Consider the following 21,013-nt stretch of genomic DNA (forward strand, 5'->3'; position numbering starts at 1 on the left):
GAAGACGGCGACTTCCGCGCACACGCGCACCCCACTGCCCCATCCTGACCAGAAGTGTGTGGGGTAGGGTGACTGCACACTGAAGGCAGCATGACAGCCCAAGGTACTTTGCTGCCTGAAAAGCAAAAAAAAAAACCCAGCACCCACCGTGGCTGGGGCCAAGTCTTCCTGCGCCTTTTGGGCCCCCACTTCCGGCTTCATCTCTCCCACCTCGCCCCCTCCCCACGTGGTCTCCTGCAGTCACTTGTTTACCAGCAGCAGCAGCCCTGTCCAGGAGGCGGGGAAGAGCTCGTGCTCAGGATGGGTCACCAGCCTGCGCCTTCCCTGGGCGGAAGGGTGGACGAGGCTTCACCCCCGCCCGCAGCCAGACGCACGGTTGCTCCTGTGGCCACGCGCCACCTCCGCCCTCGTGTGGGCCCGCACCTCCTCTCGGAGGGGGCCCGGAGCCAGGGGCTGGGGCAGCGCGGGGAGAGCGCCGGGCCTGACGAACGGTGTCACTTCCTAGCATGGCAGTCGAGATCATGAAAAACCTGTTCTCTGTCGCTGGGGACTGGCTGGTCTACGCCTGCATCGAGTTCCAGCAAGGATGGCTGGCGCTGAGCACCCCGCAGCAGTTCTTACAAGGCACGCGTCTGCTGGCCAGGTAAGGGGGCCCCCAATGGAAAGCTCCCCGACCCAGGCCCTGCGGCTACCCCTCCTCAGGCAATCCGCACCGTACCACAGCCACCCTCCCTTCTCCCCGCCATCCATATTGAGAGGGGCTTGACTGAACCCCTCCCCCACCCCACAACCATCCCGCTCCATTTCCTCCATCTACATCTGTTGTAGCTCTGAGTGCCCCTGGGGGACAAAAGGCCCTGTGGCAGGACCTCCTCCATGGCTGTTCCCCCTACCCTCTGTGGTAAGGATAGGATCTGCTATGGAGGAGAGGCAAATTCCTTAGTAAAAATGGTGCGGGAGGGGCGCATCATCCCTCCTCCCTCCCTCCCCATGTGCTGCTGGCTCTGGTCAGCATGGGGCCTTCCTCTCCCCTCCCCCCAGCACAGCTGCTGGGCAGACGAAGCACCCGGTGGGCGACCCAGTCCCAGCGTCACCCAGGGTGGCTGGATGCGGAGAGGGACGGCTTGGCTGGGAAAGGCTGCCCACCCCATGGGCAGCTCTGGGCCTCCCTTTCAGGACTGCCAGGGAGCTTCTTGGCCAGAAGAGTGGGTGGCGCCCTCCATCACCCCAGCCCCATCGTAAGCCCCACAGGGCTCTGTTCCTCCACCCCACAGGGCCATGACAGAGTGTGACAGTCCACACATCCCCGGCATCTTTGGGGAGGCCGCCCTCATCCTCAGCAGCGAGGAGGACGAGCTGAGCAAGATGACGGCTTTGGCGCTGGTCATTGAGGTGAGCCAGAGGTCCGGAGGCTGCCTTGGGCGACCCACCGGCTGTGTCTCTCCTGCTGCGGGGCGGGGGGGCCTGTCCGTCGGGGCTGGCGGGCGGACCTTGCCCCCAAGAGAGGACCGCTCGGGGGACCGCACGAGTGCTTCACCTGGCGGGGTCCTGTTGCCCGTCACCCTCTCCAGTTCCTCAAGAGCCCCTCTGCCGCCAAGCTGATGAACAGGTTCAACCTCAAGGACCACCTCGAGGACGGTGCGGCATCCTCCAATCCGGTCATCCGAGACCTTTGTGTGAAAGGGCTGAGCAGCTTTGTGTTCCAGCCAGGGAAGGTGAGTGCCGGAGGGGTCCTGAGCAGCTTTATTTCTTACCCGCCTCTCCATTCTGATCGAGGCTGAAAACAACAGTAAATATAAAATACATAAAAATGGCGCATTTACTGCCTCCTGAACTGCACGAGGGTTAGGGCTTTGCAGAAGGTGGGTGCCGCTACTGAGAAGGCCAGACGTTGGGGTGTGGCAGGGTGAACTTCCGTTAGTTCCGGAATGACCACCCAGGCCTCCTCTGCTGATCTTAAACGTCACCTGGGCATGTATGATGAGGGAAGGCGGCCTGCTAGGTATTCTGGCCCCAAGATGTTTTGGGGCTTTGCAGGACAATAACATAACCTTGTACGTCGCTCGGTAGCTAACTGGTAGGGGTGTGCACGGACCCCCCGCTCCGCTTCTCTTCCAGATCCGCGATTTGCGGATCGGCCCGCTCCGCCCCGCCCCTGCTCCGCCTATGTCTGCTCTGCTCTGCTGCGGAGCTCCGGATCCGGATCAGAGCTCCGTTTCCCCCCCCCATAGGGTTGCATTAAGCTAAAAAGGTATGCAACTTCTTTTCTGTTAAAGTTAGAAACCTCAAGTTTGGCACCATGACACCTCATGGGGGTATACACACGCACGCCAAGACTCAAGGCAATCCCATCATCCCCTGATTTTTGGGGAATTTATGAAAATTGGGCACCCCATTCACACCCCTTTCCATAGCTCCGTCAATTTGCATGTTAAAAATCTCAAACTCACCACCATGATAGCTTGTCCAGGGATACATATGCACGCCAAGACTCAAGGCAGTCCCATCATCCCCTGATTTTTGGGGAATTTATGAAAATCCAACACCCCATTCACACCCCTTTCCATAGCTCCGTCAATTTGCACGTTAAAAATCTCAAACTCACCACCATGAAAGTTTATCCAGGGGTGCACACGCATGCTGAGACTCAAGGCAGTCCCATCATCCCCTGATTTTTGGGGAATTTATGAAAATCCAACACCCCATTCACACCCCTCTCCATAGCTCCGTCAATTTGCATGTTAGAAATCTCAAACTTGCCACCATGAAAGCTTATCCAGGGGTGCACACGCATGCTGAGACTCAAGGCAGTCCCATTATCCCCTGATTTTTGGGGAATTTATGAAAATCAGGCACCCCATTCACACCCCTTTCCATAGCTCCGTCAATTTGCACGTTAAAAATCTCAAACTCACCACCATGAAAGCTTATCCAGGGGTGCACACGCACGCCAAGACTCAAGGCATTCCCAACATCCCCTGATTTTTGGCGGGGCTTAAACCTGCAGACATCTCAATGGGGCCATTTCAAAGGAAATCCCAACATGCCATGAATTGAGGAGTAGAGATAAACCTATGAATCTTCTTCCACACTTGAAAAATGGATTTGGAACTTCCAAAAGTCTAATTGAGCGCCGGAAGGACTTCTCCCCTGAGTCAAAGCCAGACACACACAACATCCCTGCGAGGTGGGCAGGGGAGGAGGGAGGGAAGGCAGGCAGGCAGCAGACATTTCTGGGGGCATAAGGAAGTGAGCCAAGGATAAGCCAGTAATGCATATAAAATGGAATAAATAAATAAATAAATAAATAAATAAATAAACAAACAAACAAACAAAGGAGGGGTGGAATTAAAAGCAGCAGTGTTGCTGAATAAACAACAAGAAGAACTTTTTTTAAAAGGCTATATCTGTCTTTTACCAGTAATAGGGGGATGTGCCCGGGGGAGGGGGAAGCAGCTGCCAATTTGACTGGTCCTAGTGACCAGTCTTTTAAGAAGCAACGCTGTCAGTTCAACTCATGAAAGACATTGCTCCACCACTAAGAAGTAGACCGCTCACTTCAACTCATGATAGGCATTGCTCCACCGGGTTACTCTCTTTGGAGGGCTGTGATAGCCCCCCAAGTACAGGAGAGAGTGGGGGCACGTCCACATGGCATGCCCTAGGGGAGCTCATCCCCTTGCACCACATCTTTTCAGTTGTTCCCCAAAGTTAGGGTGGGTAGCAGTGCTCTCTTATTCGTGGCTTAGTATATGATTTCAGGTGGTGTTTGTGCATTTGGTGGGGCTACTGTTTTAAAAAACACTGGGAAAAGTCCGTTCAGACTAAGAAAGAGAAGTTTCCCAGAATCCCAAGTTACCCGTTTTGCCTATCCCCTCCTCCAACTTTGGGATCATGTGATCATGACCGGGAGTTGACTCTGCCCCTCAGCCCTTCGAAAAAGGTATTTTTCCCGTCGGTTTTTTAAAAAATTCTAGCGTGCGAACCGCACCACGCAGAGAGCTGAGAGTAGTCTCAAAATGACCCCCATCCACGACTCTCTGAGCACAAGAATGTTCAGAAAGATAGCTTCAACAACAACACAGTTATCCCCCTTTCTTTTCCGCAATGCAATCCTATGGGCGAAATGTTTCAAGATGGCGATCGGACCGGACCGTGGAAACTGGAGTGCTCCGAAAATGGGCGCTTCTCTTCGCCTTGCTTCTAGAGGTCCGCGGTCCGCTTCTACTCCGCCTCTGGGCAAGGCGGAGCAGGCCAATTCTCTCCTGCTTCTGCGCTTCTAATCGGAGCGGAGCACATGCCTACTAACTGGCATCCAGTGCGGTTCTTTTAACGCAGGCGTCATGTGAGCATAGCTGGGTGTCCCAGTGAGCACCCTAGCTGAGGCCTTCTGCACTAGCTGCAGCTGCTGGACCGCAGACCAGGGTAGCCCCGCAGAGAGCACATTGCAGTAGTCTAATTGTGAGGTTACCAGTGGATGGATGACCGTGGCTAGGCTAGCCCTATACAGGAATGCGTGTAGTTTATTTATTTATTTATTTATTTATTTAATATATTTATTACATGTTTATACTGCCCATCAGCTGAAGCTCTCTGGGCAGTGCACAAATAAATTTAAAATGTTAAAAGTTAAAAAGGCAATATAAAACCAGCTAAGTTTTCAGGAGGCGTTTAAAAGATGTTACGTTTTCCGCCACCCAAACCGCATGAGGGAGGGTTTTCCGGAGGGTGGGTGCCGCCACTGAGAAGGCTTTGCTGCCACCGAGGTTCTTCATGGCGGCATCCTGTTTGTTTTGGAATGGCTGGCAGGGCCTCCTCTGAGGATCGTAGTTGTCATCCAGGTGCATACCAGGGAAGGCCGTCTGCTAGGTATGCTGGTCCCTTGTATGTGGCTTGGTAGCTAACAGGCAGCCAGTGTACCAACCATAGTTGGCCATGGATGCTCCGGGCCACCGAGGCCTCCAGTGACAAAGATGGATCCAGGAGCACCCCCGAACGATGTTCCTGCTCCTTCAGAGGGAGTGCAACCCTGTCCAAAACAGGCGGACAGCCCAATTCCTGGACCTGGGAACTGTCCTGTTGGGATTCTGCTTCCGTTTACTGGCCACCGTCCAGGCTCCCCCCTCCCCCGCACTCCCCCTTCTTCATATTTTCCCCATCAATGTTTTCAGGCCCCCTTACCTGCTGAACAGCCATCGAGGTGGTATACAATTTTTAAGAATTCAACCTTAAAGCAATAAAAACAAGAACAGTAAATACATTAAAACCTTTAAAACTACATATTTAAAGAGGATCTGGGCTGGACAGCCCCTCCAATAGAGGACAGACCTCTGCTAAGTAGGGTACATGGGCCACCCTGTCCAACAGCAACAGGGAAGGGGTCACCCTCCCTCACCCAGTGTCAACTGGACCACCCTTCCCCTCCCTCCCGCTGCCTCTTCCTTACTGCCAGGCACTGGGCAGCCTCCTCAGGGCGATTCCATTTCCTTTCGTTTTGTGCTTATAGTGTAAAGAGCGCTTTGTGTGCAGTGGCAACGTATAAATGCTTCTTTTCAAGAATAAGGCTGCAATCCTGTGTACACGTAACCCTATTGGACTCCTTTTGACTTACTTCTGAGTAGACATGTGTAGGATGGAACTGTAAAACAATGCTTTTGTGGTGGAGTGGGGTGGGCTTGAGCGTTCATGACGCGTGGTTTGAAAAGCCACATAAATGCTGATTTTTCGAAGGAAACGTGACACCTGCTGTGGGGCAGGAAGGAGCAGCGGGCGGCTTCTAGCTGTTCTTCACAGGGGTGGGGTGGGATGGGGGGCATTGTACCTCCTTCTCCAATGACCAGCAGATGATGAGGCCTTTTGGAAGACGCCTCTGTCCTCCACTCCCCTTTCATAAGAACGTAAGAAGAGCCCTGATGCTGGATCAGACCAAGGGTCCATCTAGTCCAGCACTCTGTTCGCCTCGAATACTGGAGGTAGCACACAACCATCAGGGCTAGTAGCAATGGATAGCCTTTGTCTCCTGGAATTTATCCAACCCCCTTTTCAAGCCATCCAAATTGGTGGCCATCACTACATCTTGTGGTAGTGAGTTCCACAATTTGACGATGCGCTGTGTGAAGAAGTCCTTCCTTTTATTGGTCCTGGATCTCCCACCAATCGGTTTCATGGGATGACCCCTTTGGGTTCAAGTATTTTGAGAGAGGGAGAAAAAGGTCTCCCTGTCCACATTCTCCACACCATGCATAATTTTGTACACCTCTATCAGGTGTACACCTCTATTTTGTACACCTCAGCCTCCTTTTTCCCAAGCTAAACAATCCCAGCTGATGTAACTCCCCTCATAGGGAAGATGCTCCAGCCCCTTCATCATTTCAGTTGCCCTTTTCTGCCCTTTTTCCAGCTCTATAATACCCATTTTTAGGGGTGGTGACCAGAACTGCACACAGTGTTCTAAGTGTGGTCACACCATAGATTTGAATAAGGGCAGTTCTGATACTGGCCATTGTATTCTCCATTCCTTTTCTTATCATGCCTAACATGGAGTTTGCCTTTCCCTCATGCTTGCTCAGGTCAAGCTTCTCCGAGAAGAGCTCCCAACCCTGATCGACTCCATGTTCAGCGGGCCTAAAAAGCACATCCTCGAGGGACTGGGAGCTATCATGACCGTAATCTATAAGATGGATGGCCAGGGGATTGGGCCTCTCTGCGTGGACCTGGCTCTGAATGTTCGCTCATTCTTTGAGGATGTGAGTTCCGGTTCTTCGGAATAAGGGCTCTCACGAGGGCATCAGAAGCTCCCGCTGGGTCATCCAGGGCAGAAGGGCCACTTCTCACACCAGCCCCCTTACTGCCTCTGATACTGGAGGCAGCATAGCGTCCCCAGCACCAAGCCACGCTGTGGAGAGAGGGCTCTTCCCTTCTTAATCTCCATCTGACATCAAAAGCACACCAAAGTCAGGGTGCCACCAATGAAAAGCCCCTTTCTCTACTCACAGTGAGCACAGTGCTCAGACACGGACCAGTGGCCAGGGCAGTGGTCTACCTATTGGGCAAGACCTGTCCCCTTGCCTGGTCCCCGTCAGTAACAGACCCCCACTGCGTTTGGCCCCAAAGACAGCTTCCTGGCAAACAGCTTCCCAAGGCAGCCCCATGTACAATGCAATGCACTAAGTCACATGGGATGCTAGCAGGGCATTGACTCCACAGCGCACACCCAGCTCTGAGATGGATTGGGGCCCTAGCATCAGACTGAAGGCCGCGTCCCGGGAGGAAAGCTTGCAGGCGCTTGGTATGTTTAGCCAGGAGAAGAGGCTCCAGGGTTTGCCGCCTGCAAATGTTTGAAAGGCTGTCATGTAGATGATGATGGAGCAAATTTGTTTTCTGTTGCTCCCCAAGGCAGGATCTGAATTACAAGAGAGGGGTTAGAAATGGCCACCTGCTGAGGAATCACAGAATTGTGGGGTTGGAAGGTCACCACAGGGATCATCTAGCCCAACCCTCTTCAATGTGCAGGAAAACCGTTTAAACCATCCCAGAGAGGCGGCTGTCCAGCCTCTTCTTAGAAACCTGCAGAGATGGAGAAGCCACCACCTCCGTAGTTAGACTATTCCACTGTTGTACAGATCTTGCTGTCAGGAAGTTTCCCCTTATATTGAATCAAAATCTAGGCGGCTGTATCTTATACCCATTATTTTGGGTCCTAATTTCTGTGGCCGTGGAAGGTAGTTCTTGACCATCTTCCCTGTGGCGCGCTTTGATGCGCCTGAACACTGCTCACACGTCTCCCCTCAGTCTCCTTTTGTCCAGACTGAACGTCCCCAGTTCTTTCAGCCTGTCCTGAAGTCCCTGCATCACCTTTGTTGCCCTCCTCTGAACCTGAACAAGCGGCATGCTGCAGCTACTGGTATTCAGCATCAACGGCAGGAGCTGGACTAGACGGTCCATGGGATTCTCTGACATGCGCAATTTCAAACGCTGTTGGTGGGGGAAGTGGTGGTGGGGAGCTGCAGTTCATGCCTTTAGGTTTTAGGCAGAGGCTCCTGCATTGGCAGAGAATGAAAAAACAGAGTGTGCTCGGCTCCCCCTTACTCCAAGCCTGCCAGGGGCTTCACCTAGACTTTCAATATCATGGATGAGAGCAGAGAGCCCCCTGCCCCCCACCCCACGCACACACTTTCGTCCGTGTTCCTTCCAAAGCACAGAAGAGCCTTCCCCTCATTCTCTGGCCGTGTGCTATCACCAAAGTAACCAAGCTGAATTCCATGCACTGTGACCTATATTAGCCAAATGTCACATGCAGAGGTGAGGAGGGGTTGCTTCCCCTCCTACACCCAGAAGCCCCTGCTAAATTCAGTCAAAACTCCGGGCTATTAGGAAACACAGAGGGGTCCAGCAAGGCCACCGGAAGAATATTGTTCTGCAGCAAGAACGGCTGAAGACAGCTCTTGCCCTGGCTTCCGGAGGGAAGGGCCGATCCGGCACTGGGTCCGTGGCCCAGGCACACCTCGCTCCGTGCAAGTGGTGTGGAACTCCTGCCTAGCACCGTCTTGTAGGGCAGGCAGGGTTTCCCTGACCGGAAATGGTGAGGTCGGCAGGCAGAGGGTATGTTTGGGCCATGGCCTGGAAGCAGCCTTCCCAGCCAGCAAGCGTGAACCTGTCCCAGCGAAGGGCTCGTGGGAGGGCCTGCGCCAGGCCATCCCGCAGCGGTGCTCCTGTGCACTTTACCTCACGTGGATTTCAGAGGTGCTTGTGGGGGGGGGGTGTCGTCCCCAGGAAAGCGCCAGCGTGCGTGCAATGGCCATCTCGCTGTTCGGGCAGCTGGTGATGAGAGCGAAAGAAGCTGACAAGACCCTCCTGGAGAAGGAAGTTGTGCACAGCCTGCTCCCTTTGCTGCTCCACCTGAAAGACCGGGACGGCACAGTTGTCATGGCAAGTCTAGAGGCCCACGCAGGACAGAGCCAAGCCCCTCCTCAGGCGCATTTCCCCAGCCCATGGTGGGGGGTGTTCTGTAGCCCCCTTTTAGAGCACCTACTTTAGGGCCAGCACTTCCACGGCACAGGCTGAATCCCCTACTCAGGCGGTGGAGGGGGGGGTTGGTGGATCACGCCCACCCACCCAGACATCACTGGGCCCCCTGCGGGCACTGCTGCTACACCTGCCTCCCCCCCACACACACACATTCTGGCAAAGGCCCCTGAGGGAGTGCGGCCAGCGAGCCACGCTTCTTGGAGGGTGAGCCCCCCCTCACAACTCTCTCGCTCTGAGCCCTCCCCCGAAGTGAGTGCTCTGGAGAGGCCGTCTGCCTGATCTGTTCCTCAGGGGCTGTGGCGCATGTCCTCCCCCCCTCCGCATGGTGGTGGGACCGCTTGCGCTGCCCTGCTTTGCACAAGGAAAGGCCCGGGTTCAACTGCTGGAGATCTCTCCGGTGACAGCTGGGGAAGGAAGACCGACTCACACACACACACACACACACACACACACAAAATCCCCAGAGAGCGGCCGGTGAGGGCACTGACTGATTTGATGGCATTTATAGCTTGCCTTTTCCCTCTCCCAAGGAATCCAAGCCAGCTCACACTTTAACATTTTATTTTTACATTTTTAGTGCAGTCGACATTAATTTCTAGTTCTGATAAAGGAAAAGGAAAGGAACCTCTCGTGCAAGCACTGAGTCATTGCTGACTCTTGGAGGGACGCCAGCTTTCGCTGACGTTTTCTTGGCAGGCCTTATAGTGGGGTGGTTTGCCGTTGCCTTCCCCGGCCTAAGGGATTTACACTAAAAGACATACACAATACAATAGAAAAGCAATATAAACATAATAAATGGTTCAAAACACCACAATAAAGAAACAATCAAGCAAAGCAGGAAAGCCCCGAGTCACCACGGAGGTTTCCACAACGTGCCACAGTGGTGCTGAGTCGGATGGCCCATGGCTGCCTCTTGGCAAAAGGCGGCTTCCGAGCCTCCCAGCGTGGTGGTGATCCAGGCCACTGCTCCCCGTGGCTCGAACCTCGGGTGGCTTCTGCCTCCCACCTCCCAAACTGAGGACGTTCCCGGACTGGGGAGCCACCACTGAAAAGGCCACTACCCTTAGTAGCTCCCCATCTCCCGCCATCTGGTGGAGGCTTCTGAGGAGGACCTTGGAGTCCCGGCAGGGGTATGGGAGAGGAGGAGGAAGAGGCGCCACAGTTGCCCTGGCCCTAAGCCCTCAGAGGGAGCCCTGCCGGGGAAGGCCTCTCCCTGCCTAGGCCAGCTGCAGCTCTTCTGCTGCCCCAAGCAGCTGCATTGCTCCAGCCGAAGAGGACCCCACCCCCACCCCGTTCTTTCACAGCAGCTGTCTCCATGCATGTCGCTCAGTTGGAGTCTTCAGCCTGTTCTTGTCCCAAACAAACACCTGGGTTGAGCAAGGAGTGGGATCCCCCCACCCCACCCTTGCTTGAATCCTGCACGAAACAAGCACAGATAGCAGCCCTGGAATTTATTATTATTATTATTATTATTATTATTATTATTATTATTATTATTATTATATACCGCCCCATAGCCGAAGCTCTCTGGGTGGTTTACAAAGATTAAAACACTGAACGTTAAAACCGATACACAAGTTTTTACACAACCGATACCTCACGCGGTGACCCAGCTTCCCCTTTGCTTGCAGAGATGCAAACTGGCCCTTTTGCATTGTGGCGTCTTCCTTGGATGGGGTCACATGAAGCTGATGTTCTGCAGCCTGGCCTGGGACAACCACCAGAGATGCTTGGTGAAAGTCTGGAAATACCTGGTCAGTGATTGCGTGGGCCGGCAGGCAGGGTTTTTAAAGATACCAAATTATCCATATAGATAAGGTCACGTGGCCACTTATTAATAGCCAGCAAACGGCACATTTATGAATATCAAAAATGTGAATCGGATTATAGAGCACTGCTCACCTGGCTCAGCACTGTCACAGTGTTTTTCATGAACCCACTGGAGGGGGATCAGACCAAAGGAAGGGGTCTGTCTAGTCCACTGGGGTGGCCCAGTGGGAAGGGGAAAGGGCCCATCTTCCCTGCTCTGGTCCCGCCCGTACCCTTTGCATCCGGTAGCAGACTCCCTCTGGACCTGCAGGCCCCAATGAGCCATCGTGACTAATAGCTGCCAATGGGCCTGGCCCTCCTCCAATTTCTAGAACCTCCCCTCACACACATACTTTAAAGCCATCCAACCTAAGAGCCACCAATGCCTCATTTGACAGTGGGTTCCATAAATTAATGGCACTCACGCCAATGATGGGCAAACCACGAGTAGCCCACAATGAGTGTCCTGAAGGAAGTCCGTGGCCCAAAGGGGGCTGCCTGGGGGTTTCTGTTGGCTCAATGGACCAGGTTGACAGCTATGGCCAGTAGTGCCACCAACCCTTACAGTTTGGGGTGTGAGAGGAGGGAATCCAGTCCCATGGGCCCCCCTTCTTTTCCCTTGCCCATGAGGCTGGCATGAAAGGATGCAGTGCCCCCACACAGCCCCAGCTCGTGAACAAGGACACGGGCGTGCCTTGCGCTCCACTGGATCGTGACTCAGACTAAGAGATGCTTGTTAGAAGGGGCGGCCTCTGTCCATCCCCTCTTTTAAATCCCCTGCCACAGGGGAGGGCAACCGCTGGACCTCAGCCTGCAATCAGGCCTCTGGCAGCAGCAGCCTGACCCTTCCCTGGCAGTCCACAGAAGGGAGGGGGAGAGGGAAGGTCAGAGAGGGGATGGGTTGATCCCCTCCCCTTCAGCTCTGGCCCTGAGCAGCAGCAGCAGCAGCAGCAGCAACATGTCTGCCAGGGAACATGGCCCTCAACCTCAAAAGGGCTGCCTGCCCCATCCCTGCCCTTCAATGGAAGCAGCGGCAGCAGCAGCACACGAGAACCAAAGCAGGTTCAACCAATGCAGGCGTCCCCGTCACTCACAGGCCTCCGGATGGATGGATGAACAGACCCTGGCTGTGACTCCGTCATGGGCCCATGGAAGCGCCGTCGATCTGCTGGCATTGGGAATTCAAGTGTGACTATGCAGGGGGAAATAGCACCATGTAACGAAAGCACTGAAAAGAGACAAGCTCTGGTGCTTCAGAAATCATATAAAAGTTGTTTTATTGGTTAATATCCAAATGTGTTCTGCTCCATGTTTCGGACTAGTTGTCCTTCGTCAGGAGCTATAACAATTTTTAAAATATACAAGTTAAAATCGAAACAGGAACAACACTCGAAAATTAAATTGCATTCCTTTAACAAAACTATGTAAGTCTCAACTGTTCTTACATTCACATTTGCTGTCAACAAAAGTACAATAAGAAATTCCAGAATAGTACACAAAATATTCCTAGACGTTTTGCCTTGTCAGTACCACAGAATAGATATTACAGTTTGTTATTGCCAATAACTAAATATTTCTATCCCAAGGACAGGTTTTTTTGTTTGCAACCTCAAGCTCCCACCAGGATTTCCCGGGGGAGGGGGGGAGCAATGCCCAATCAGGTAGCATAGGTAAGCTCAAAGCCTAGCTGGCAGATTCCTGCCAGTCTCCAGTTGTCTGTATTGCTGTGTGTTTGGAAGTCAGTCTAAATGGCCTCTAAGCAACCCCTGCTTGCTCCTCAGCTGCTCAACAGATCTCTTTGCAAGACAAAAGCCACGCTCCTTTTGTGTCAGGTTCAGCTTTCCCCAGATTCATTTCCTCTTCTCTCCCTCAGGCCTTATGGGATAAAAGGTTGCCCATTTAGGAATTACAGGGTGTGTGTGTGTTTGCCTTTTAAATATGTCTGATATATATATATAATGTACAGCACCATGTTTATTGATGGAGCTAATAATAATATACACATAATGGCCCGATCCAGCTACTATTAAACAATTTTAGCTACCTAAACTTGTGCATGTTTACTTAGAAGTGATTTCCAGATTGCTCACTGGGACTTACTTAATTATAAAGAATCTCTTTAAATCAACACAGTACGTCTTGACTAATGAGTCAAAAGCATATTACATGTCAGTCATTTTCAGTCTACTAAGCACAGGTTGCAGTTAAACCTCAAAAAAACCAAGATTATGGCAACCAGCTTGATTGATAACTGGCAAATAGAGGGAGAAAACGTGGAGGCAGTGACAGACTTTGTGTTTCTGGGTGCAAAGATTACTGCAGACGCTGACTGCAGCCAGGAAATCAGAAGATTTCTTGGGAGGAGAGCAATGGCAAATATTGTTAAAATAGTTAAGAGCAGAGACACCACACTGACAACAAAGGTCCGCATAGTTAAAGCAATGGCATTCCCCGTAGTAACCTATGGCTGCGAGAGCTGGACCATAAGGAAAGTTGAGCGGAGGAAGATACCAGTCCATACTCCAGGAAATAAAGCCAGACGGCTCACTTGAGGGAATGGTATTAAAGGCAAAACTGAAGTACTTTGGCCACATAATGAGAAGACAGGATACCCTGGAGAAGAGGCTGATGCTAGGGAAAGTGGAAGGCAAAAGGAAGAGGGGCCGACCAAGGGCAAGATGGAGGGATGATATTCTGGAGGTGACAGACTTGACCTTGGGGGAGCTGGGGGTGGCGACGGCTGACAGAAAGATCTGGCGTGGGCTGGTCCATGAAGTCACGAAGAGTCGGAAGCGACTGAACGAATGAACAAAAAGCACAGGAAGAGGGTCTTGATGGCATCTGATATTCTTGCATTGGGTCATGGGGAAAAACGTTTGAAGAACACTGGTCTATGGTTTAGAACAATGGATGGTGGCCAAGGCATCCAACATCCATTGGAAATATATGCCTGCCTTTTCTTTCTCTGCAGATGAGGAACAGCCATGACAACATCCACCTCTTCCTATCCCAGGCCTTGGGATACCTCCATCACCCCCAGGGAGAGATAAGGCACGCGGCTGCACGGTTCACAGGTAAGCCAAGGGAAATGCCCTCTGCCCCTTCTGCAGAACGGCCTCTGGGATGTCGCTTGTGTGTGGGAGGGGGGTCTCCTCGGGCGACAGAGCTGACACTAGGAAAGCCCCACCCCACCCTACAGCCTCCATTCAAATACTGAATATTCGCTACATATTTTTTGGATGCATGAATAGGCAGCAAACCTTTGCTATTCGACAGGACTTTGAGGCAGCTGTTGGCAGATTTTTCCCCAGTATGATTTATTAAGTTTTGCATCACACTCAATGATTAATTTGATTAATCTGGAAACAGCCCCTCGAATAAGTGCTGGAAATCGAAAATATTTCTATTTTGATGTCAAATTTCAAAGTGGAGATGTTTCAGGTTGGAGTGAAATGTCAACGTCCGAATCTGAATTGTGGAGCTTGCCCATTTCCCCCTGGTGCTATCCCACCCCCCACCCACCCCGCTTCTGTTCAGCTGGAGAGCAGGATCACGTGGGCAGCCATTAAGAAGCAGAGTTGGTGAATTGGTGCTGCGTCAGTCATATGACGCAGCCGCCAGTTCTCAGCCACTGCGGGGCAAATAGACGCAAATGCTCAGTAGCAAAGTTAGGGACTCACCCCGGCTTTTTTCTTCAGAGCGAGGTCACCACGGCCCTTCCACTGTGTGACCTCGCTCCGGCAGGGACCCAGGAGCCGTCTGGGGTGACAGCTGATTGCTCGCTGGAAGCCAAAGACAGCGCGGGGAGGGGGGAGCGGGGGTTCCTGTACCCAGATGACCACCGGACCCCCCCCTCAAGCAACCTGCATTACATGCCGCCACCCTGCAGCAGCGAAACCACAGGGTTGAGTGGCAGAGCAGGGCCAAAGCAGCACTGTGAAGACCCCCACCCCACCCCCACATCAAGAGAGAGAACACAATGGCCTTAAAGGACAAGACCCTGCTCAGTGATAGATGTGTGAATCCAGCTGAGTGTTTTGGGCTTCCGGAATTAATTTATATGGGCGTTGTGGTCCCTGAAATGTCTCTCAAGCCAAGTAACACAAAGTGGTGCCACAAAATATGCATTTACCGCTCAAATGGTATCAAGGATCTTTGCGATGATGAAACAAGCAAACCACATTATTGCGTACAATGCAATGTGGACAATTAGAAACCTAATAGAAATCGTGGCTGGCACATTCTTTAGTAATATTATTATTATTATTATTATTATTATTATTATTATTATTATTATTATTTATTTATTTATATAGCACCATCAGTGTACATGGTGCTGTACAGAGTAAAACAGTAAATAGCAAGACCCTGCCGCATAGGCTTACAATCTAATAAAATCATAGTAAAACAATAAGGAGGGGAAGAGAATGCAAACAGGTACAGGGTAGGGTAAGCAGGCACAGGGTAGGGTAAAACTAACAGTAGAAAGTAACAGTAGAAGTCTGCACAACATCAAGTTTTAAAAGCTTTAGGAAAAAGAAAAGTTTTTAGTTGAGCTTTAAAAGCTGCGGTTGAACTTGTAGTTCTCAAATGTTCTGGAAGAGCGTTCCAGGTGTAAGGGGCAGCAGAAGAGAATGGACGAAGCCGAGCAAGGGAAGTAGAGGCCCTTGGGCAGGCGAGAAACATGGCATCAGAGGAGCGAAGAGCACGAGCGGGGCAATAGTGTGAGATGAGAGAGGAGAGATAGGAAGGAGCTAGACCGTGAAAAGCTTGGAAGGTCAACAGGAGAAGTTTATATTGGATTCTGAAGTGAATTGGAAGCCAATGAAGAGATTTCAGAAGCGGAGTAACATGGTCGGAGTGGCGAGCCAAGAAGATGATCTTTGCGGCAGAGTGGTGAACAGAAACCAACGGACTGATGTGAGAAGAAGGAAGGCCAGAGAGAAGAAGGTTGCAGTAGTCCAACCGTGAAATAACCAGTGCATGAACAAGCGTTTTGGCAGAAGAGACAGACAAAAATGATAGAATCCTGGCAATATTATACAGGAAAAATCGACAAGATTTAGCTACTGCCTCAATATGAGGAATAAAGGAGAGCGAGGAGTCGAATATAAAGCCAAGGCTACGAGCTTCCTTGACCGGAGTAAGCGTAACATCATTGACAGTAAGAGAGAATGAGAGATGAGGAGAAGGTTTAGGAGGAAAAACAAGCAATTCAGTCTTTGCCATGTTAAGTTTCAAGCGGCGATGAAGCAGCCAAGCTGAGATATCTGAAAGACATGCCGAGATACGATCGTGAACATCAGGAGAAAGTTCCGGAGATGACAGATATAGTTGTGTATCATCGGCGTACAGATGATATTGGAGGCCATGAGATTGAATAAGCGTGCCCAAGGGCAACATGTATAAGGAAAACAACAACGGTCCAAGCACTGAGCCTTGCGGAACCCCTACTGAAAGGGGAAAGGAGGAAGATGAGCTGCCATTAGTCAACACGCTGAAAGAGCGACCTGCTAGATAGGAGGCAAACCAGTTATAGACAGAGCCACAAAATCCAAGGTCATGAAGGGAATCTAAGAGAAGATCATGATCAACCGTGTCAAAGGCTGCAGTTAGATCAAGGAGAATAAGAACGGAATAATGGCCTTTAGATTTGGCAGTAAGGAGATCATTGGTGATCTTAGTAAGGGCTGTTTCGGTGGAATGCAGAGGACGGAATCCAGATTGAAATGGATCCAAAGCAGAGTTACTAGAAAGAAAGTCAAGACAGCGAGAGTAGACCGCACGCTCCAGGATCTTTGAAACAAACGGCAACCAAGAGACAGGTCGGTAGTTAGACAGAGAGAGCCTATCAAGAGTAGGTTTCTTGAGAATGGGAGAGACTGTAGCATGTTTAAAAGCAGAAGGAAATGAACCAGAGGACAGAGAAAGATTAATAATATGTAGCAAGGAAGGGAGGATAGCAGGAATAAGATTAATAAAGACGCGAGAAGGAATCGGATCACGAGAACAAGTGGAAGGCTTCGAAGAGCGCAGTATTGTAGACAGTTCATCCGCAGAGACCGAAGGAAACGCAGAGAAATTTGCAGGAGGAGCTGACAGATGAGGAACAGGAACTGGAAGAGGAGCAGAGCTGGCCAGATCAGAGCGGATAGTTTGGATTTTAGCATTGAAAAAAGAGGCAAAGTTATTAGCAGACAGAGAAGTGGGGAGAGATGGCGGATTAGGCTTCAGAAGAGAATTGAAGGACACAAAGAGCCGCTGAGGATGCCTAGCATTTGACTGGATCAGCGTTGAGTAGTACTGCTGTTTGGCCAGTGAGATGGCAGAAGAGAAAGAGGAGAGTACAAATTTGTAATGGACAAAGTCTGCCCGGTCCCTGGTCTTACGCCAAAGGCGTTCAGCTGCCCGGGAACAAGAGCGAAGGTAGCGGAGGGAAGAGGTGAGCCACGGTTGGGGTTGAGAAGGGCGAACTATCCGAGTTGTAGATGGAGCAAGATTATCAAGAGTTGAAGATAAGGAGGAATTAAAGAAGGAGACAGCTGAGTCCAAGGAGACAGCCGAACAGACAGAAGGAAGGGAGGAGGCTAGAGACTGGGAAAAAGCCTCATAATTGATAGATTGCAAGTCACGACAAGAGCGAGAAGCGGGACGTGAAGGAGGAGGATTATGAGTAATATTGAAAGAAACTAGGTGATGATCTGACAACGGAAAGTGAGCAGTAGAAAAGTCCAACACAGAGCAATTCCGAGTGAGAACAAGACCCAGACAGTGTCCAAGGGAATGTGTGGGTGCATCAGACCAAAGCTTAAGATCATAAGAGGAAGATAATGAGCAAAATCGTAGAGCTGCAGCATCTTGAGGGTCATCCACATGAATATTGAAATCACCCAAGATAAGAGTAGGACAGTTATCAGAGAGGAAAAAGGACAGCCACGAATCAAAATCAGAGATAAATTTTGAGGATGAGCCTGGGGGGCGGTACAGAACTGCAATCCGCAGTCGCAGTGGAGCGAAGAGCCTCACCACATGTACCTCAAAGGAGGAGAAGCAATGTGAAGGTGGAATGGAAAGAGGCTGGAACTGGCACAAACTAGATAATAAAAGACCCACACCACCACCCCGACCCTCTGGTCGACTAGTGTGAGAGAAAGAGAGTCCTCCAAGAGAGAGGGCAGCAGAGATGGCAGTATCATGGGCAGGAAGCCAGGTCTCAGTAAGAGCAAGGAGGTGGAGAGACCTAGAGATAAACAAGTCCTGGATGACAGGGGCCTTAGAAGCAACAGAGCGACAGTTCCATAAGGAACATGAAAAAGGCAGCTGAGAAGAGGGGAGACACCGAATAGGAACTAAGTTGGGAGAGACGAGATTGGAACGAGCCATAAGGAACAGATATGAGGAGAAAAGAACTGAGAGGAGACAATGAGAAGATCGTGACCTGAATCAGAAAGTGGCAGCGACCGGACCGTGGCTGGGGTTTTTCCTCCGGAGTAGAAGATCCGCTTGACCGGCTTCGCGCCCACGGCCGAGAGCCACAGGCCGAGAGCCCTTGTGCTCTCCTCCTTCGGCTCGCGCCGAAGGCTCGCGCCTCCAGCAGACTGGAGGCTTGAAGTACCTGAAAAGGGGAGGAACAGAAGCTGCAATTCAAACAGACCAATCGCAGTTAGTCAGTGTTGCTGGCTTCTCAGAGAGCTAAGTTGCTTCTCCTCTTCAAGCTGCAAACTGCAGCAGACTGGAGGCTTGGAGTACCTGAAAAGGGGAGGAACAGAAGCTGCAATTCAAACAGACCAATCACAGTTAGTCAATGTTGCTCAATGGCTTCTCAGAGAGCTAAGTTGCTTCTCCTCGTCAAGCTGCAAACATGCAGCTTGAACTGTTCCTCTCAGCCAACAAAGCGGTCCTCCTTGAGCTCTTACAGTTGCCCTCCTGGCAAGCGTGGGGCACAGAGCGTGGGTCATGGTGTCTGGTGGGCGTCTCATTCTCCCTGGGTCTCTCTGGGGGGCCTTTGACCTTTATAACTTGCACAGGGTCAAGGACCTCACCCTTACTTTCAAGCTTGGTCCTACTATTCTCAGTGTGGTCTAGTATTGACAACAGTAAGACGTGGACGAAAGGCTCCCTGCCCAAGGGATCTCTGCTCCCACCACCCAACCTACCCACTGGTGGCAACCTCCTTACAATGCCAAGCCTGCATCCTGTTGCTCACAGTGCCCTCATAACATGTACACGCAACTAGTCACGGCTGTCACTGATCATTTAGTCAGCCTGTGCAGATCATGAGGAGCACCACTCCTACGAAATACAAGGGCGCGTTGCATTCATGCTGTGTGAGACACAGGTGTTCTGGCCCCGGCCCCGACTTGCTCCCCACTTGCCTCCCTCCCCCACCCCACCAGTGCCTTGTAAAGTGCATCATTCACATGTGCATCGTTGCAGTGTTTATTTGGTAAATGCATAAAAGGCACCTGTGCCCTTGAAACACTGCCTTAAGTTGTGTGTGTGTGTGTTGTGGGATGGGGGGGGGGGGAATCTGTCTGTTTGCCAGATTATTTGAGTCTGTAATGCTACTCAAGCGGTTCATCCCTGTATAGGTGAGACGCTCAACCATTACAGCTCTGAGCTATCAGAACACCTTGAACAGGAGGACATTTTGTACCTGAAGAAAGGTAAGGGGTCAACCACCTTCCTTTGAACGGCGTGGCCAGCAGGGATGCCACGTTGCCTGCCTGCCTGCCTGCCTGCCTGAGGGGGCCCGCCACTTTTGCCCATTGAGGGCTGTGGGGTGAGAAAGGAGAAACTCTCACAAAGGCACCCCAGTAGGGTGCTGGCTCTGCCATGTGTGAACCTGAGAGAGTTGTTCGGGAGAGCTGGACGTAGACTTTTTGCTGCTGGAAGGAAAATGTCTAAACGAGGCACCAAAGGTAGCAGAGTATTTCAAGCTGCTGCAGCCTCTCATGGCCCCCTTGGATCGAGGGCCCTCCTTAATCAGGTGGGTCTCCTCTGAGGGAAGGAAGCTGAGCACTGGAGTTAGGCCAAGAAGGCCAAGATGTGGCCCCTGTCCCCCAAAGCCAGGATCATTTCCAAGCCTGCCTGCAAATGGTGGGTTGGGGGGGGGCACAGGAGAGCCACAAGACCATCTGGCCTCACGAGCAGCCAGGATGGGCAGACACACCATTGGCCTAGATCCAGGGGTCTCTGCACGAAGGCCCCTGGGACAGAGGTGGACTCAGGCAACTGCAGGGGGTGGGGGCCGGCTCACAAGCCCCACAGCCGCTTCACGCAAGCCCGATGGACTGGTGTAGCTGTCCTGGGAAAGGGAAACAGCCGTGGGATTGGGCTGATCAGGGCTTCCAGGCTCCAAGAGAATCCTCCGGTGTGACCTGACCCACTGCTTTCCCCTAGTTTTCCAGAAGATGAAATCAGGCCCAGATCCCAGCAGGGTGCACTTCGCCAAAACCTACTGCGTGGCTTTGCAGAAGCTGTCCGTGAAACGGAGGTGAGCACCGAAGCCGCACGTTGCGGGGCCTGAGGGCCCAGGCAGTGCCTTAGTCGAGGCCAGAAAAGCTGGCGAGGAAAGTCAGGTTGCTTACCTGTAACTGGAGTTCTTCGAGTGGTCATCTGTGCATTCACACTGATGGGCTCTGCGCCTGCGCGGAGACTGAATCGGGAAACTTCTATAGCCTAGAGTTTTGGCGGGAACCCCTCCCCCTCCTATATATATATATATGCTGAGGTTCCCGCCCTAATCCCTCAGTTTCTCGGAGACCGACATTGTGGCCTTCTTTACCGAGAGATGATAGTACTATGAAAGTACATATTAGAAAAACTTTCTCCAATACCTATAAACACATATCTATACACCAAGAGGGGTTGGTGGGTGGGTTGTGTGAATGCGCAGATGACCACTCGAAGAACTCCAGTTACAGGTAAGCAACCTGACGTTCTTCTTCGTGGTCTCAGTGCATCACACGGATGGGCGATTAGCGAGCTAACATGCCTTGGAGGTGGGATGGTGTCTTTAGTGAAGAATTTCTGACAGTACCGCTCGTCCAAAAGTGCAATCCTCTCTAGCACGTACGTCGAGTCGGCAGTGTCTTATGAAGGTGGAGGGTTCCGCCCAAGTAGCTGTCCTACACAGTATGGGCAGAGAGACGCCTTTTCCAAAAGCCACTGAGGT

At 51.7% G+C, this 21,013-nt stretch overlaps 1 protein-coding gene across 1 annotated transcript in view; it reads left to right on the forward strand.

Moving 5' to 3' along the window:
- LOC134409709 (maestro heat-like repeat family member 5) overlaps nt 1-20,336 on the forward strand; it is a 109,059-nt gene extending 88,723 nt beyond the window's left edge. The window contains exons 23-31 of the mRNA XM_063142599.1: nt 506-643; nt 1,275-1,392; nt 1,572-1,715; nt 6,570-6,746; nt 8,773-8,928; nt 10,659-10,781; nt 13,808-13,910; nt 19,428-19,502; nt 20,239-20,336. Of these exons, the coding sequence (XP_062998669.1) occupies nt 506-643; nt 1,275-1,392; nt 1,572-1,715; nt 6,570-6,746; nt 8,773-8,928; nt 10,659-10,781; nt 13,808-13,910; nt 19,428-19,502; nt 20,239-20,336 (1,132 nt within the window). The remainder of the gene's footprint in view (nt 1-505; nt 644-1,274; nt 1,393-1,571; nt 1,716-6,569; nt 6,747-8,772; nt 8,929-10,658; nt 10,782-13,807; nt 13,911-19,427; nt 19,503-20,238) is intronic.
- Nucleotides 20,337-21,013: the final 677 nt, after the last annotated feature.

This window comes from Elgaria multicarinata, chromosome 16 (genome assembly GCF_023053635.1).
Source record: "Elgaria multicarinata webbii isolate HBS135686 ecotype San Diego chromosome 16, rElgMul1.1.pri, whole genome shotgun sequence".
NCBI classification, from domain to species: Eukaryota; Metazoa; Chordata; class Lepidosauria; order Squamata; family Anguidae; genus Elgaria; species Elgaria multicarinata.